General features: G+C 42.4%; 1 protein-coding gene across 6 annotated transcripts; it reads left to right on the top strand.

Annotated features, from left to right (window-relative positions):
• Positions 1-983: 983 nt before the first annotated feature.
• LOC112570211 (ectonucleoside triphosphate diphosphohydrolase 5-like) lies at positions 984-19,853 on the top strand. 6 transcript variants are annotated; one of them, XM_025248540.1, is made up of 8 exons: positions 984-1,543; positions 4,321-4,525; positions 8,972-9,384; positions 9,822-10,008; positions 10,619-10,869; positions 11,501-11,793; positions 16,417-16,564; positions 16,868-19,853. In XM_025248540.1, exons 2-8 carry the CDS (start codon positions 4,500-4,502, stop codon positions 17,086-17,088), a joined length of 1,539 nt encoding a protein of 512 aa, XP_025104325.1. In that variant the 5' UTR covers positions 984-1,543; positions 4,321-4,499; the 3' UTR covers positions 17,089-19,853. The 6 variants fall into 6 exon arrangements, with proteins under 6 accessions (XP_025104325.1, XP_025104326.1, XP_025104327.1 ...); XM_025248541.1 differs by lacking the exon at positions 4,321-4,525 and having other exon boundaries at positions 985-1,543; XM_025248542.1 differs by lacking the exon at positions 4,321-4,525 and having other exon boundaries at positions 985-1,645.
• Positions 19,854-19,973: the final 120 nt, after the last annotated feature.

Below are 19,973 nucleotides of genomic sequence, written 5' to 3'. Positions count from 1 at the left end.
ACAACATCTGCAAGGTCCGGACACAGTTTTAGAACTTTGTAACCAAGACGCTTGTCCTTGAGCTCTCCTATGGCCCCTGAGGTCGTAGTTTTTGGTGGGATCTTTGTCCTCAGTTTCTCGCCGTGAGTGCAAGCTGGAGTAATTCTAGTTGTTTTACTTATAATGTGCATCTTCCACCGCCATTATAAGTCACATTGAAAATTCTCACTTTACTGCTGAGCGGTCTTTGTTCTTGTTCATCAAGTTCCGCCTCCAGGTAACAATTCTTTCGATCGTTTCTTCTGTTAAGCCTATAAGAGCCTTTGTTTAGTTCTCTAGTCCAATTTAAGCTGCTTGTTTTGTTTAACTGGCATAAAATTACCATTCATAAGATCATTTGCTCTTTTGACCAGCTTATCAAAACGTGAACATGACTTTTAGTCTCGGAACATTGCACGGAGTGATTGCTGCTTTTCGAAACATCAGCACGCAAACAGGCAAACAGACCAGTTTTTACTCAGCGGGCTTAAGCATCTTGTTTTCAGCTGTTCCTGCCTTTCCTGGTGGTTAAGTGCCCTCGAGCTCAGAGCAGAAGGTCGCCAAATCGAGGACTACTCCACGCCCTACCTCAACGCCTTTGACTGCCTACGCAACACGCATGTAAGGTGGAGTGGGTTGCTTCCACTGTGTCCTAGATACGGTAAACCGCCTTCAGTTTATTGACCCTAGGACCTTAACTAAAGATGGACAATCTGGAATCGCATAATAATCAGCTTTCACAGCAACGGTGTACTTCTTCCTATATTAAAGATAAGTTAATAGACAAACCAATATCGGTTAGGGTCAAGGAACAAGAGGACAGCGTAGAGCTTTCCAAGCGATAACAGCGCGTACGCCAGTGCGTCCGTCTTATATGGTTGAAACTGTGAATAGCTTATCTACCCCTTTTAAATGGATGATGATGTCACCAAGGAAAATAATATAAATAGTAGTGGAGGCAGGAAGGGAGGATCCACATACAGAGAAAGAACAGTGTGCCCGAGACGAGATCTGAACCCAGGTCAGCCAGTCCTCACCTTTATTGGTAGCAGGCGCTAACCGTTACTCCACCAGACCTCACAAACCGCCTGTCGTGAACAATTCTAACCGTTGCGCCACCGGATCGCACAAACCTCCTGTCGTGAACAATTCATTCACGGGGGCAAAGGGAAGATCTGCTATTTCATCTGCTTGTCTGTCATAGCTTGCCTTGCGACACCATAGGTGCATGCGATCAGTCAACACTTCACTCAGATGACCAAGCAAGCTGTGAACACTTAGCCGACGTGCACATGCGTCTCGGCCCCTCCCCGATTTGCAGGGATGGGGGAAACCGCGCGTGAACGTAGTCCATCATCAGCAGCAGCAGAAGTAGAAGCAAAAAAAAAAAAAAAATTGCTACCCTCCCCTCCAACGCTGATAATTTTGTGGTGCAGCATCGCAGCCTGGCCCCAATTCTCGCTCACCAGCAGTCAACGCAACAGCGGAGCAGCTGGCAGAGGCGGACTTCTTCCCCACCCTTGTGGTAAATACGACTACTTATACTTAAAAGTAGGAAAAGGGAGGAACTGGGCACGGCATGTTTGTGCCAGCGAGCGAGGGTGTGATAACGGTTGTCTCCAGGCACGTAAGTCTCATTCTGTCACGTTAAGGGTCAGGAGCGTTGACATGAGAATATGGAGGCTTGATTTTTTGAGATTTTATTCTATTCTATTTTCTGTACGTGGAAACAAAATTTCATCCTGAATTTAAACGTGCATTAATAATTTTTAAGACATGCGCCTGACATGAAGCCAATAAGTTTCTGGGGAGCGGGAAAGGCTATCCGTTAGCTAGAGGGTGGAGATAGTTCTTGTGTGCATTGTTGTGACGTGGACAGTGTGTACGCCAGCGCGCCCACCTCTTGATGTTTGGGATGTTGTGCAGGTTGCGTTTTACTGCATTTGTTGACGACACGAAGCTTTGTTACCGCGCGCTCACACTGAGTTGTTCGGCGCTCGGTACCTCTGTTAGCCTTCTGTTTTTCACATGCTGCCCACCTATGTCATGTGTAGTATCGTGCTGTTTGTTTACCTGTGATGAAATGCGGCTTCAAAAGGGATGTTGTTGTTTTTCTAACCCTATCGCGTTATATGATTTTTTCCAGATGCTACATTATTGTTTTACCTTATGACTGCTTTAACATTTTACTGACGTAAACCGTCTTATTCAGCTTATTTTATATTTTTTGGGTGGGGTGGGGAAGGGACTACTTTGCATTCTTCTTGCATTTACCGGGGTAAACAGCGAGGGGTTAAAGAGCAGAAGTGGAAGGAGGTGAACGGACCAGAAAGAAAAAGCTTGTTAAATTTGATTTGTTACGAAATTGAAATCAAAATGAGAGCCTTTCTCCCTCTACGCTGCTTACGCTTACGTACGGCTATGTGATAATCCCGTCGAATGAGGCCGAAACGACTCTCACGACACCATAAATAAACCTGAAAAAACATGTAAATAAGCAATATCAGAGGAACATAATCCGCGCCTTGTGATGAGTTTACAAACGTTGTCATTAACGCTCATCGAAAATCTTTCATCTCTTCATGAAGCACAGAGTATTTGGCCAGGCAGCACTGCAGCACTCTAATGAGTGATGGCATCATTGCAACTGCAGTTGCTGAGAGTGGGGGGTTTCCTTGTCAGCAGACCCCATTGAAAAGCTGCGAAAATGGGAACCAACTTCCCCAGAGCTCTCCCTCGGAAAAACAAGTTATTTCAGCAGGTAGGACTACTCTAAACTAACGAATTACGCTTTAAAAAAAACTGAAATAGGTTAGCAAGGTTCAGCTATATAATAATAAAGGGAATTATATCGTGCATTTCTCCACACTGAGCCGAGTTCAGTGAGCTTTACATCACACAGGGGGCAGTATGAACTGAGACAGGAAATCACTACAGGATGTTTGTGAGGGCACAGCACCTGTGGATGCTCAGTAGCAGAGCGCGGGTTTAAAAAGACTTAAAGTACTTCATCAGAAGAATACTCGTGGTAAAACTCTTCGCTATGATGGGGAAATCTGGAGGGCTTATACAGGGTACTGAAATGTGTTAAAGATACAAGGTTTTTCAAAGAAAACAAACTAGCAAAACAAGAGATAACTTTGTCATCCGTTCTGTCTCTCTTAATCCCGATTCTCTCCCCCACACTCTCCTTTTTCAGTCTAAGCAAGTGAGGAGTGCATGTGTGCCGAGGATGGCAAGGCGTGAAAGACCGGAGCTCAAGCAGATGAGGAATCTTGTTTGTGTATGACTAGGGCGGGACCACTTTCATATTAAATTAATGAGACAAGCTCGAGATGCGTGCATGCATGCGTTTGTATATGTGTGTGTGTGTGGGGAAGAACCACCAACAGAAGATGGGGGGGGGGGGGGAGGTTGTGGGTGGGAGGAAGTGAGAGAAGGGTTGCATAAATTCACGATCGGTCACGCAAGTGCGCCTCAAGCTCAGAGCAAATGGTCTAGTCTGGAAAACAGCTTATATAGGAAACAGATTTTGTGAAAACAAACAGACCTGTCATGCTGGCTTTGGTTTTAGTTTCCACTTTCTTTGTTTAGGGAAGTAAAGAACTTTTGTTTCCGGTGCATTTATAAACACTTGGACGATTTGATTTCAGAAAAACAGATTTCTATATCAGACACAATTTTGATCAATGTCTCATTAGCCAAACCTGATTCTTTACAAATCTTTTCTGCAGGGTCCCGGTGTCTGTCACTGCTCAATCCAGTCGTGTGCGCGCACAAACACAAGCAGGCAAATTAATGCACATGTGCAGACAACTGTCGAGTGACTCAATTAATTCATTTAATTGTTCTCTCTTCCCAATCTTCCCAACCCAGTTCGCTACACAGTCGCGCGTATTCAGCTGTGCGTGGTTTATTCCTGTTCCAGACTGGATATGGGATGTTCATATAACGAATAGGCTCAAAGTACTTGTTCGTGCTGTATTCTTGGTCGTTAATTTGTTTGATGTCGGGCAGAACTTTTCAGCAGTTGTAAGAGTTGAATTCCCTTACTCGCAACATATGTGAACAATGCTATCCGCCCAATGCCCCACATTTGTCCGCAAAGCTTATTTTTAACCGATCCCTGACCCTTCATCTAGTACAAAGAACAATCCTCATCAAGGGCTGACACTGTTTTTGAGTCAGACATCATGACTGACAGGAGGTTTGTCACTTCCTGTGAATCTGAATGAATACGCCACGGTCCAAATAAGAGCGAAATGCCCAGAGTTGCTTATCGCCCTCACCGCTCAATTCCAGATACCAACGGGCTGGTACCTCACCGAAATCATCTCACATGCATACGAGCACTGCCCGCCTACACAGACCGAGTTCCACTGGCGACAAGAACCCGATAACATCCCGTTTCATTATACGACAGGATAACATCGGGTGAAGTGAGATCAAACGCAAGTGTGTAACAAGAGGACGAACCAACGATGATGCCACCTCTGTCAATCGAAAGGTAAGGACGGTTTTTTTTTTTGGAAAACAAGACGTTTGTGTGTCTGGCTCCGATAAACTCACCCGATGTCCTCAGCCCTGGGGCCTGGTGCACGTTTCGTTTGTCAACCTTTGCCCTGTGTTCGTCAGCTGTGCATGCACTGGGTTTCATAGTCTGCAATTCACCCACAGCTGTCATCTGGCTTTATGTGCTTCTCAACTTTCACGGTTCTGAAGAAATATAATAGAATCCACACAGATGGACTTGTAGAGGAAATTCGAATCGAACGGTCACAAAATATAAATCTTTCTGAAGGTACTGATAAGCAACTCATGTCGAAATTTTGTAAAGTTCACTTCCCAAGACGGTCAGAATTGGTGTCTACAATTTAGTCAATTTGTGTCAGGTAGTGGACACGGTTAACAATTTCTAGTAGGCACTTAACGTTTTGTTGTCAACAGTTGCTTACTCTCCTAAAACACTCGGCAGATTGGCTTTTTGTCTGGGTTTTCCATGTAAAAAGGAAAGGTCACGAGAAATATTCTAGTTTGTTTAAAACCTTGCTTTATCGCGGTTGAAAACAAAAAGAAAATTGCATCTACCTAATTCCTGTTTACTAGCTGTCTCTGTCATAGTTAAATTGTAATTCGGTTAAATAAAGTATACTGAAAGTTTTTTTTTTAAACTTGCAAAAGAAATATTGCGTAGTTTCTCGACATCCTTCACGAAAGAGGGCTTTTTTGCTTTTGCTTGAGTTTTCTGCTCTCTCTCTCTTGCTTTCACACACACATACACTGTGTCATAAAGATTTAATCGTGATTTTTGTCTCCTGTATGCATGTGTTAACCAAGGGCTTTGGATTTGCACAAATAAGATAGGAAGCATCAGTTACTAAAGAACAACCTGCGCAAAGAGACGGCAAGTGATGAAACGTCTGAGATTGTTTTCGTTCAGTCGGTATCAAAGAAAAAAACATGGACGAAGTCAAAAGGGTTGGAAAGGTTCAGTAACAGCCCCAACTCACGAACTCCTTCGTCAGCACCTTTTCACATAACGTCGGTTTTGTACGAGCCACAAGTTCTGTTTTCGCGCTCCGGCTGTGTGCTGATAAACGGTCAGTGGCTGCCATCAGATAGATGACTGATCTGATAATACTATACCAACGGTACGAATGTCGTGTTTAATCTTCAAGGCGCCGGGGCGAGCTCACGGTAATGTGTGTTGGTGAACGCTCAAAATGTCGTGAGTCTGCCAGCCGGAAATGCGAGACGACGAGTCACGTGAGCAGGCTGACCAATCAGGCTCAGATAGGGTTTCCCTATGATTTTCCTTTTGAGAAAAGAAAATTCTAATGTACTGTGGCTTGCAAACAAAAGTTGACCCTTCCCAGCAAGGTTTTACATGTGCCAACTTCTTTTGGCGTCAATAGGTTTAATTAATGAGGATACTAACTCTAATAGTGCATCGTTTTGAAAAGAGGTTTTGAATACAGGTCTAGCATCCCTTTCCACACGGTCAGGTTCTAGGATGGCACGACGGAGATTAGAATTAAGGGCCACCCTAGTATGAGCACGTCAAAACAAAAATATTAATATAATTCTAACTGAAAATAATTTATAAATAAGTATACACACATAAAGCGTAAGCTTAAAGCGCTTTTTCTAGCAGTGCTAGGTCTGATCTTTAAGTTTAATTTTGGTTTTTGGTTCAGGCTGCCTTTAGAATCTAAGATCCGCATCTTGAGGAGGATGCACATGGCCCACACACAGCCGTCTCCAACAAGCAAAACACACCCCCTCTCCACCCCCGCCAGCAGTGCACAGCCCAGACGAAAAGTTAGAGGGCACCAAACTGTGAAGATTATTTGTGGTTTGTGGCATTCAGAGATTGTAAATATCTGGCAAGTAGAAGGAGGAAAGGCATAGAAACAGCTAGAAAACTGTAAAAGTCTGTACAATAGAAAAATAAAAGGCATAGAAACATCCAGATAACTGTAAAAATCTGGCGAGTAGAAGGATGAAAGGCATAGAAAGAGAGAAGAGACTAATGTAGAATCTCTAGTGAAACTGTGACTACCAACATAATCTTCAAAGAATCATAAAGCACAAGAAAAATCATTAATTTAAAAAGAAAAAAAATTGTTGATATGTATCGTAATAAAGGTCCACAGACACAGTGCTCATAAGAGATGTGAAGTGTTAAGCTGGCTTCGTTAAGTTCAATAAGTTGGAACGACTTTTGGAAGGTGGGGATCGATCCTTTCCTTCCTCTGCCTTTTAAGTTCCTTGGTTTATTGGCAGTTGAGTGGGCAGTGTGCACTTCCACCATGCAAAGTCCTTTGCGACCTTCTGAGGTCAGGTGTACTGACACGCGACGGCGGAACCACTAGGCTCAAATCACGACTTAAATTAAAGCTAAAACTATGACCCAAACCTTACCTAAAACCAAGCAATAAGTCTGTACTAACACCACGCTATATTGTCTTCCCTTTCTCTCTCTCTCACTCACACATACACACATCGATAGGCGTTCGTGGACACTAAGGAACTGCAAACAATGCGTCAAAAAACACACTTTTTCTAGAAGAATGTGAAGCATCCGGTTTTGCTTAAATTCCAAGTCCCGTCTGGAAAAGAGTTAATGTTTGGAGGGCGTGGCACAAGCAAGAGCACTCACGGCTCACTGTATTAAAGTGTTAAAACTGGAAGGAAGCAGAACTGGCACCTCGTATGCTTGACATCAAGGCTGGAGAAAGAGAGAAAAGGATATAAGATCGAGGAGTTTTGACTGTCGGTCGCAAGATAAACATCGCTAGCATCCTGCTCACTTCACCCGCCTTTTTCCACCCCTTTGCTAATGCACCCGATGAAGGTTTGGATAACTCCACAGGGGGAGGCAGGAGTCTTTTGATTAATGATTGCTACCCTGTGAATCGTGTTGACTAACACTTGCTAAGGCCAGAATTAGTTTTCTTTTCCGTAGATTGTAGGGAAATGCAGCAAAGCAGACACAAAGTTGACACCCCAACCCTCCACCCTATCTTCCTTCTGTGTCTCTTCCTTGACCGCGACCACAGCAATGCTGCTGCAACGAGCTGTTCGTCATCCAATGTTTTGTTTCCGCAACAGGACTTAAAAGAAAGGGGAAAAAGAATTGACTTTTTGACTCTCCAAAGTTGTTTCTGTGTCGCTCTGCATCAATCATCCTAATGGTCTGCCACAGGATGAATCCCTAGAGACTAACAGCTTTTCACTTGCCACACAGAATAATCGAGCCGCATCCCTGACACTCAAAACTGTGTGAAGCTCAGCAATTCGTCCGCTCGCCATGTTGAATTTCCCACGAGGTCTCGTCATGGCAGACGACGACATGAAACTCGAGCAGGAAGATTTCATGCGATTAAGCCTGATTTGTGCCATTTTGGGGAATTTAACTCAGATTATCTGTGACATTTTTGTGCATTGATATCAATGATGTAGGTGGCCGGAGGAGAGAGAGAAAGAGCAGCTGATAAATGTGTTAGACAAACAAAAAAATAAGTACAGACAGGCAGCGATTATGAGGAGGCTGGGATTCAGAAGAGTTAGTTGACAGACTGTCATGAACTCTACTTCACACTCCACTCACTTGTTCAGAAAGGGAAGATGGAACCCGTGTTCTAGTACTCGTGCCCTTCTGTAAGTAGAATTAACTTTTGTAGATTCATAGAAGGTTCAGGCCCAGCCCTGACCTCTTGTTCCTCACTACAATTATCACTTTGACGGAAGGATTCTAAGGTCAGGGATTAGACTCTTATTCTCATGATATTTCCGTGAACGTAGACCAAAGTAGGAAGTGGAGAGGGGTAAAAGAATGGTGTCTAACTGTTGCTTTAATGTAAGTGTTCCTTGGACTGTTTGATTGAAGACAATTTTTGAAATTTGAAGCCTATAGTGTTTATAATTTTTTTATTCATCCCTGTGAGGGTAAGCGTTTTATTTTTGTTGGCAATGTATGGTGTATGATGTTTTGTTGTTGAAAGAATGCACATGTTCCGAATGAGTGCAGTTTATATAGCCAGGTTTGTGGCATACACTTGCATGCCATGAAATTATAGGTGAAATGGATTTTTTGTTTTCGTTTCTCTTCATGTAATCCAGTGGTCATAACCTCAAACAGTTTTTTATTTGAGATTGGGGGAAAAAAAAAGAGAAGAGGAGAAAGTATGGGGAAAGAAAGTACAGAAAATTAATGCCAAGTCAAGGGTTGTTTCGGGAAAATGAATACCAGACTGATTGTTCTTTCGCACACGAGGCTTCAGTTCCAGCATGAGGGTTTATAAGTGAATATAATGTGAAGGTTTTGCCAGCGCCTAAGATCTACATCACGGCAACTTCCACGGCAATACACTCTTGTTTCTTCGAAAACAGAAGCTCTTTTGTGTGAAAATGGTTCATTATCTTTCACATGACGCAATGTGTTTTTCAGATTCAGAAGACGGCGCCATCAGAACTCCATGATGACTCACCAAGCAGCTTGGACAGGGATGCTTGTCGTCTGCTCGCTGATGATGGTGGTCAAAGCGGCGCATCTGGGTGACAGCGCAGCGGACAACTCCCAGACAACGACTCCAGGAGACACTCCCTTCTACGGCGTGATGCTGGACGCCGGGAGCTCCAGTACCAAGGTGAAGATCTTCACTTACACAAAAGGGAAGCTACCCACTCTCATTCCATCCGTCCAGCTTCTAGTCACCAAAACAGTGCCACCAGGTCTAAGTGATTTCATATCGAAGTTGGACGAACTGCCGAACTACCTCAACGGGACCCTACAAATAGCCGCCCAATATGTCCCTGTGTCTCAGCAAGCTTCATCTCCAGTGTATCTCATGGCTACAGCTGGTGAGTGGTCTTATATATACAGCATTTGATTTATATTAGATAATCGTGCGATTGTGTCATATAAACTCGTAATTTCGTAAAAAAAAAAAAAAAAAAAAAAATCATACCAGTGCCATTTTCCATTATAACTGTAAACCCGGTTATTTGTAGAATTTCTCTTGAAAAACAAAATAGTTGAAAGCGAGATGCAGACATTGTTTTCTCTTTCTAGTGCACCGAAAGGAAATGCATTTATGTTCCTATGTTTCTAATTTGTGTTTATCTTACCGTCTTTCCAGTATTTCCAGTGCTTACAATGATCTCTCTGAAGACAAAACTTCACGTCGGTTTTAAAACTGCAGAATATTATCGTAATTAACTGAACTTGCTTCTAGACCACAAGGCGAAAATTACTTTGCTCGTGTGCATGTTTTGTAATACCCGCATTTGTTATGAAGGGCTCCGGAAACTGAACGAGGAGGATGCGAACCAGCTGTTGTCTGCGATTCGAGGGGTGCTGGCCGACAGCAGCATCAACCCGTTCAAATTCCTTCCCGAACACGTCAGCATTCTGTCGGGAGAGGAGGAGGCCGTCTACGCCTGGCTGTCCCTCAACTACCTCCTGGGCTTCTTCTCCTCAAACATGTGAGAAGCTTAGGGTTAAGGTTCTGAGTTGTTTGAACAATCATGTCACGTGTCTATACCCGGTTCTCAAGGATATGAAATAAGATAACATTCTTCGCTCAGCCAAGCCTCACAGACTAGGAACTCGCATCAGAAGTGATGTTTCCCTCCGAGACAGCCTATCGTGCGTGGAGGAGTATAATCCATCTCACTAATAGTTCTAAATGTTTGTATACGTAAGCGGATGCACGTTTCACAGTGATCCATTGAACCCTTGAGAATAAAATAGATTACTCTGCCAAATAAAATATTTTTCTGCAGTATATTATTCAAAGAACAGTTTTTATTTCTAGATTCTTCTCTAAGTTTTGAGAACAAAAAGCATTTGCAGCTATTCAGTGCATGAGTGTATGGGAGAGAGAGAGATGGTATTTGTTTGTGCTTGCTTCTTAGATTGTTTACTTTCCTTACGAAATAAATGCAACACATAATTTTGCCTATATATAGATATATTTTAGCCTCTACATATTTTTTTCTGTGTAAGAAGTATATTGCAAGGACCGTGTTAAAACGATTTTCCTTTCTTTCTTAAATGTCCAATATCCAACCTCTACCTCATACGACGAGAAAGGACGTCCAAGGATTCCGTTGGCATGATGGAAATGGGCGGGGGGTCCATGCAAGTGGCTTTCCTGCCCTCTGCGCCCCTCTACCAGGAGGAATTCCAGGTCTACGTCGGACGCGAACGCTTTGACCTCTACGCACAGTCCTATCTTGACTACGGCGCCAACTACATCAGAGACCGCGTGTACGAAGTGCTGATGGAGGAGAGTAACACGACGGGACAAGTGAAACGTCTGGAGAGCCCGTGCATGCTCAGAGGTAGCCGCTGTTGCTGATGTTAGAGCGCAGATGGTATTACATGTGGCAGTTCTGGGGGATGATATGCTGCAAAGCCAGACTACATTTGTCAGACTGGCGCTGGCAGTACCAGTGAAGACATTATCTTCCGGTCGTAGATCCTTTCGGCGTTAGCGACAAGGGATAGCTATCAAATTAAGAAGCTTCATTTTTAACTAAGCAAGAAGATCCAGCTAAAGTCAATTTCCTGATTTACCAGACTATCTAACAGATAAATTGAAAGCCATCGAAATAGTTCTGTTTCTGAGGGGAAAAAATAGAAGCTACATTCGTTAGTTCTTATGCACAGGTGTGCATGTGTCTGCTCCCAGCGGAAATCCTTAACAAGCTGGTGATGGGCATGTAAACACAGACATACATACTTACACAACACTTGGATTTCGCAATCTACTAACCCCAATGTTTAAGATTTGGAAGCTCTGGACTGGCGGTCATTATTTCTCTAAACCGAGAGTAAGTGTCGAAGCTTTGGCGTTTAGACATTCAAGTTAACTATGACCGATCTCAGTTTCATCCAAGTAAAAGTTATGTGGGTTGCGATGAAGGGAGTAACTTTGAAACTGGATTTTGTACCAGCACATATCTCTTGCAGGCGACAAGGGCAAATATGCAGGCAGCAGTGCGAGCTATATAGAAGTGACCGGCACCAGTGATCCCGAGAAATGCGAAGGGATGCTGATCAAGATACTGAAGCCGGCACGGGATGCCTTGTGCTCCCCCGCCCCTTGCGCCATCGGCAACAGGTACCAGCCTGACGTGGACCAAGTGCCTTTCTATGCCATCAGTGCCTTTGTATATTCATCCGAGGCACTTCATGCCATCGACAGCAACAAAAAGCTCAACATTTCCCTTCTCAGGGAAAACGCCTGGAAACACTGCACAAAGGTGAGTACAGTGGAACCTCGGTTAGCGAACGCCTCGGATAGCGAATATTTCGGTTAACGAACAAAAATTTCGTTAAAAGTTTGTCTTGGATAGCGAACAAAATTTCGGATAACGAACAGCCACGTGAACCACACGTGACCGACCAGCATGTCATCATTCGCGCTCGTTACACAGTTACGATCAGTCGTTCCTTATCTATGCGCATCCTTCTTATTTAGTGATTTTTGTGCTTTATTTTAATAAGATAATCCTCAATCATGGCTCCAAAGAAAAGTCTGTAGAAAAGTCTTTCCCTAACAGTGCAATAGGCAATAGGAGCCTAAACATGTTCAATGATAATGTGATGTCGTATTACCCAAGAGTGTTACAAAAAAGGCAGAAGCAACAGACAGTGGACAAGTTTTTTCCTTCAACCTCAAAGCGACAGAAAAAGGAAGTTACCCCCCGTTTTTACAATGTCACGTGCTCATGGAAGGGGAATCAAAGCAGTAATTCCATCCCTTCCTCCCCACACCTCCATCCACCCACGCCGTCAAAACGACAAGTGTTCTTATGTTTAAATGCTTTCGTTAATGTTTTTATGTTTATTTAACTCCATTTATGTTGTATTATAACTGTTCTCACACACACACACACACACACACACACACACACACACACACACACACACACACACACACACACACACACACGCACTACATAAACCATTGTGTGCACGTGCCACATACACTGCATTCATGTATGTACGACAACTATGACTATACACATGCAACACATATTCCATCTGTAAGTACTACAACTCAGCACTACCATGTATATGCCCTAATGTACTACTGTATATGGATTAATTACCATGTGTGTACTAATGTACTACAATATATTTATTAATTATTATGTATGGATACTAATAGACTATTATATATACACACACTAGTGTACTGCTGTGTATATGTAGTACACATACTTCTATGCATGTGTATACACCTTGTGTTTTACGGTATATACTGCTGTACTACTGTATGAAGTTCATGTACTATTTTGTATATGCATATATCTGGGATAGCTGGATTTTGAGCAAGAGTTTGGACAGCCAACAGCAAGAAAAATAAGAAAGTAATACAGATAGAACCCTGCTTACGAAGTCTATCTCAGTAAACTTTATGGGACCCTTGAATTTTCGGGAGAAGGAACAATGGAGAAGTGACCTCCTCTACATGATGATGATGAGGAGGAGGATACGTTCCGTGCACCCAGCAACACATTTTGACCGCCTGTTGCCTTCCAAGTGATGATAAGCATGGAGGGTTTCTTTGTGTGTGAGATGGCCGAGACCAGTAACACCTGTCGTTATGGAGCAGTTTACCTTCTGTCAAATTCTACTTGAGGGATTTTATTTTCGTTTTAAAAGGAGTCACAAAGCTTTCTTGCTGCATAGAAAACTCTGTGGCATTTAATGATGTTAATATAGAGGAGTGTGTGGAATTTAATGATTTCAGTATAGTTGTTGGCATTGCAGGTTCAGTTTATGTCTCTTGCACGTTGAGAAATATTTCATAGCCGGAGAGCTGTTTAATGTTTGAATGACTGTACGGGTCTTTCATACAGATTTCACATTAAAGTATATCATGGCGACGCAAATAACATTAACAGTAAAAATACTCAGACAGAAAATAAACACAGAGGCTACCGGAGTCGGAAGGTCTAACCCGTAAAAAGACTTTAATTTTTAAGATTTAGAAAAATTCCTTACGAAGATCTTCTGTAAATCCTTCAGTTATTTGTTTGTACGTTAACTTTGGAAATATTTACATGCCAGTAAAAAACTAATGATGGCATAATGTCTAATGATACCAGATAATGATACGTTCAAGATAAGACTTGCCGAATTCAAAGTAATCCATCCGTTCCATTCTCAAGATACACACCCACAAACATCAGCATGTACCGGTCAAGGCCACTCGCACAGACGTCAGAGTTGTACATAGCGAGTCAACAGGGCTGGGAGCCAATTAAACCTATTTCCTTTATTTCTTATGGGAAAAACTGTTTCGGATAACGAACATTTCGGATAACGAACAACTTTCCAGAACGGATTATGTTCGTTAACCGAGGTTCCACTGTATACTTGTTTATATCACCCCTAGCCAGACTCACAAGTAGTGTGTTATACCTGAGTGATAATAAAACCAGTTATACCTGGCATGTAAAACACATTGAAGCCCCAAATGAGTCAGGCAAAGAATACAAGGTGTTTTCAAAGATAATTTTGTACTTGCCATCACCAAAACAAACATGAGGAGACGAAACGCGAAACAATAATAAATGCAAAATTGTGTAAAGCGCATAGTCACACTCCGAAGGAGCATACTCTTAGCGCTTAAGAACAAGAACGAAACTTGGACAGCATACGAGGGACAGGAAAACAAACAAATAACATATGAGCTATAAAAGAATAAACAACAGTACTAAACGAAGAATAAAATCAAATACAGAAAACACAAAGAGGAACCAAACAAGAGCAAGAGCGTAGTAACATGATATTGCAAAAGGAAGGTTGTGAAAAAGGACTAGCATTATGGGAAAGATTGTTAGGAGTAACGTAAGAAGAAGAAAAAGAAAGAAAGAAGAAATGAGGGAAAGAAAGAAAGGAAAGAAAAGAGTGAGACTTTGTGTCACATGCCTCAGTTGGAGTGCTCAAGGTGATGTGTCAAGAAATACCTGGTGCTAGCTGTTCCACATGCTCTATCATCAAGAGGAAGGCAACAAAGAAATTTCGCAGGCAGGAACACTACTGCAAGCTGGAAGAAACATTTACATCAAAAACTTTCTCTTTCCTCTTTCTCTCTCTCGCTCACACACTCAACGAGAGAGAGAGAGCTTGTCATAAACATGCCCCCACCCCACCCAAAACACCCGCAGAGGGAGAGGACAAAAGAAATCAGGTGAGGGAAGAAGCAAACCGCACTCCTTTTCTTCTTTTTTTTTTTTTTTAAGACAAACTCCAGCAAACGATGGTAAGAAATTTAGCTCTGGCGATTGGCTGATTAAGATCTTGAATCTTCTCGGCAGGTGCGTTTTGAAGAACGTGCGAAGCCTACAGTAGAGATGTGTACACACTTCCCATGTAATTTCCTTTACTTGCGGACATGTCTACCGATGAAGTACAGCTTCTCGGAGGATATGAGGCAAATTTCAGCGTGAAGTCAATCGGTTATTCGCTATTATTTGCACGCATAAAAAAACACATTGTTTATGCAAATCTCAACCCACCCACCCACCCCCCAAAAAAAAAAACAAAACAAAACAAAAAAAACAACAAAAAACAAAACAAAAAAACAAACAAAAAACATACCAGAAAGCAAGAAAACAAAACAAAGAAACACAAACAGCGATGTGTGGCTAGGCAGCAGGTCTTTGTAAATAAGCGCACATATGCAGAGCATGCAGTATGCCGAGACGAGATCTGAACTTGGAATGCCCTCACTCTGTTGTTGACAAGCTCTTAGCCACATCGCGCCCTTTGACACCTGAATCGTCTGCTTCATGGTTTGTGCAGGTATTGATCTGCGCGACGGCAAAATATCAACCGTTGCCTGGAAACTGCATGGATACCAACTATTTGTTGTGTGCATGCGAGTGTGTTGTTGTTGTTTGTAATTATTTTCCTTTTTTTTTTAACTATACTTCTCCGACTGCTTCTTTTATCACGACGTTAAAACATTATGTATTATCATAATGTATTCTCATTATGTTTTGTGTGCCGCATGTTTACAAAGGTGAGACTCGTTCACTCCACACACACACGACTGGACGAACGCACGGTCGCTGATTAACCCTCATTCTCGTGTCAGCTCTCCGTTTGTCGAGAGCTGCGATCGAAGCACGTGCAACAGCATCCACAAGTACGCACAGACTGAGTTGTACTGATACCATCAGTACTCAGGGTTAACTCTCAGTCTCTTCTATAGTCTCTGTGCCAACGAATACTGTAGACTGTTTTTACTTGTGTTTCGGTTCAGCAATTGTAATCATTAAAATAAATAAAACTCTTCAGCCTCGTTTCACTGGGTTCCGCCAGTTCACAAATTATTATTGCATATTAGCAGTACAGATAATTCGTTGGTTGCCTGTTTCATTGATATCGTTGTCAACAAAAAAGGTAAGTCATCTGCTACACTGCTAACCGTACGTTCGTTGATCCTGTTGAACCATCACAAGACCACAAATATCTGTTCCACATTCTGTATTCGGCAGAGTAACCCATTTTCATATTTTTATACTTGTGGTCGTTAGTTTAGCTTATATCGAGGCGGGTGAGACCTCCCCACTGACTTACTGTGGCAGAGAAAAAAAAAACAACTGATAATTTTTTTTTAAAAGAAAAAGATGGGGAAACATTTGTTGCGGCACATTTTCTTCCCAGTCGACATCCATGGGGTTATGTACCCGAATTGTGCTCAGATGATTTATGGTACCTGCGTGCTTGGAGTGGGGGTTGGGGTTACAGGAGAGTGCGAAGGACAGTAAAATGATTTATTCCCAACCTTTTTCCGGAGGATCTCGGTCCTTCCATCATTCTCAGTCATCCCTCTCACGTTCTTTCTCTGTTTGCTTTGTGTGCAGGCCATGGGCGATCCAGGTGTAACGAAATACGGCTCCAGTAACTGTTTGATGGGACTGTACATTCCGCAGCTTCTTACTCGAGGTCTAGACTTCCCGATGAACACCAACCTCATAACTGCTACAACGAAGATCAGCAACACTAGCATAGGTGAGAGCTAGTCGAACAACGGAACATCAGTGTTTTTGCTCACCTTTTATTTCACATCATTTTCACTCCAAGCTTAATAGACATTTGATTTGTGGTTTATTGTGCACACATTTGCCGGTAAGTTCAATGAGTTGTCAGCTCGCCAAATATTTCACATTCCTTTGAGATGTGGTAAAGTGAAACCAGGCAATCTATCAACCCAAACAACATTACAGTCCTGGATAGTCACAGTGAATGCATGGCCATAATGAATATCCGCCGTTCAGGGCGATGCTATCATTTCCCTCAATTTACATATTGCAGACTGGGCCACAGGAGCCATGTTGCAGCAGCTGTCCATGGCGTTCATGGACGACCTCGACTCGTTGACTGTACGCTGCCAGTATGGAACCAAGCCATTCCCATTAACCACTTTACAGGTGACCTCTGGGTCACACTCTGTGACGCCATCCATTGCTGTGGCTGTAGCCTTACTTGCCGTTACCTTCGTGAGAAAACTCAGCGAGTACATTTCATTGTTCTAAAAGGAAGAACCTAGTTTTAAAGGCACGCTTGTCGGAAAGGAGCATCTTTGTCTTTTACGAATGTATCTCACTTGCAAGAACGTTACGCAAAATGCATTTCAGATAGCTTTCATCCCAAGGTTCCACGTCATAACAGTGCTTTAAAACATTCCTATGAGAGCAGACGACGAGTTGAGTGTCCACGCACATACTAATCCGAACAACATCAACAACAACAAAAAGGTATAAGGGTGACCTTCCTAGCGCCCTGATCACCTTTACCGTTTGACCCCTCATTGCAATGATCTGAAAGTCAAAAGCTAGACCCCACTGTAGCTTCAAGGGAGGTGCAGAAAACCCCAGAGACAGCAGGACTACGCGAGCTCCTCTGAACAGCATTATTTTTATTTTAAAATTGTTATATTTACTGAATGGTGCATGAAAACATTTTCTGTGATGGTGCTGGGTTACCGATGCAATAAGGTATTCACTGGTTTTGGCTGTGTGCACAATATATTATTGCTTTTAGAACATGAAATGACTCTAAATATTTTGGGTTACAATTTAATATGAATTAAGGGTGGTGGTGCTTGTGATACACTTTTTAAAAGCTGCATTTGGATATTTGGATGTTTATTTTGCCGGGTTTGTAGAGTCAGATGGCTTTCCTGAGTTCTATTTCCTCCTTTTCGCATTTTTAGAATGCTTATTTGAGATCGTTGCGACCTTTGGTATCTTCATCTCCGAGCTCTTCTTATCTGCAGCAGATTTCCCACACAGCCCTCTGTAAGCTTTGTGCAGTGTAAAGCCTCCTCAGGATGTACACGAAAAAAGACATGGTTGGGGAAAAAAGGGGTTGGCACTTACGATAACAGCTTCGATGAAGAACACGTAGCCTAGAAGCATAAATATAGTTGTCAATGATTTAAGCTACTCTTATCAACGAGTTTTTTTTTTTCTGGCAACAGTCGACGAAGCTCTCTCGTATCTAATCATGGACGCGGATGGAAAGACGGCAGAAAATGTAGTGGTTCCTCCTGCATTCGGCCTCTACAGACAACTTGTACGCGTACCTCCGATACATTAAAGGTAGTAATGTACCTGTACCCCCGGTACACAAAAGGTAGTAATGTACCTGTACCTCCGGTACACAAAAGGTAGTAATGTACCTGTACCTCTGGTCCGCAAAAGGTAGCAATGTACGTGTACCTCGCAGACGACGCAGAGGCGCGGCACCGTTGTACGGTCCAAATGTGTGCGTTCCGGAATGTGGTCATGATGATGGAGGACAAACGGTCCTGTGACATTGCAATATCGTTGCGCTTTCAGGTACAAATGGGCTTTTGGCTATGTGAACGCTAACTGCTGTTTTCTTTATCCAAAAGAGTTTGTTTTTGTTTTGTTTTTTTTCGCGAGGGCTTGAAGTGTGAGTCGTTGACTCTAAATTTCAATTTACTTATATCTGAGTATTTCTTTGGAGAAACTTAGGACGAGGCGATGTTCGCTCCATATGCAAAATATTTGCGCGGCATTCGTCGCTTGTATTGGAATTCCTTTTTCTTTGACTGCATCCTGATATGTAGGGATGTAACATCTTCCAGACAAGAGAGCGTACACACATAAGTAATTTACACAAATGCCGCTCGGACAAAGAACTGAAGTGTCAAACCTCCCAAGTGCTCAAAAGTCAGTCGCTAGTAGTACAGCCCTTAACAGGGCGAAATGCTAAAGCGTGAGACTTCCAATGCCCTAAAGTCTCATTGTGCTGGCAAATGGCAAATAAGTTCAGACTCCACTGGGAGTGAATAGGAAGGAGAACGTTGACCGAAGTTCTAATTGCCAAAGTTGGTCATAGGTTCAACTTTTGCCGAGTTCAGAAGGGTCTTTAAGAAAGACCTTTAGCATCTTGTCAAAACCTTGCAATTGTTCGCTCCCGTTGTTTTATGATGAATATTAGTTCATTCATTCAAGTTAAGCCGCATTGTTCGGGAAGCAGATGAATAACCAGATAACCATGTATTATTCGCTAACTGGTGGCCAGTTTGTCTATCTCGCCAGCTCCTGTTTCGCATGGTATTTTAACTGTTGGCACAGTACTGCCGTCCTATCGTTTGCCATGCAATGGCCGCCACCCCACTCCTGGCAGCCGTGTAGTCTCATCTGCTCTTAGTGCTGATTAACCATCAGTAACGTCATCCAGTCAGTTCTCGGAACAACTGATAGCTTTCCCCTCACACTTTTCCACCGGCTATTTTAGAAGCAAGAGCTACAACTTATAGGAAATGGTGCTTCGGGTTTTCTGGATGCAACCTAATCAATCAGCTTTATGCTGCATGGGACAAAGGTGTATACCGTTCTCATAACACATAATGTGACCATATCTGCATCATTTTATCTTCATAAATTATCTTGGACAGGTTTTACAGGCAACAGGAGACAAAACAATATATCCACTGCAACATCCTTCAAAAAATAAGCACTTTAAAAAAAATTAAAATGATAATGTGCTTTCTTTTTTTGAGTGAAAGTAAGCTTTTTGCTGCTTCTCATCATTTATTTCAAGATTGAAATTTGTCAGGATTTAAATTGATCACTATTTAAAAATCTTTGTTGAAATCTAGTGTTGAAATCTAATCTTGAAATCTAACCCTGACTTATTTCTTGAATCAGCTGTGCATGTCAAAAAGGCACCTCAAATCTAGATTTTTCTCAAACCTTTAATTTTATCACTGAGTGTATGTCCCTGTGTGTCTCCAAATTGTTATTAAAACTTTCTGGAAAAAAGACAGCTGTGCCTGTTATCTTTTTATGCAAATCCTTTGCTTTCACATAAATGCAAACACTCAAAACTTTAACCATAATAGCTGCAGGAAATGCAAAATCTTAACCATTTTCAAACCAAAGCT

Source organism: Pomacea canaliculata, linkage group LG8, assembly GCF_003073045.1.
Source record: "Pomacea canaliculata isolate SZHN2017 linkage group LG8, ASM307304v1, whole genome shotgun sequence".
Taxonomy (NCBI): domain Eukaryota; kingdom Metazoa; phylum Mollusca; class Gastropoda; order Architaenioglossa; family Ampullariidae; genus Pomacea; species Pomacea canaliculata.
Note: the sequence above shows the minus strand (reverse complement) of the source record. Positions and strands in the feature narration are given on the sequence as shown.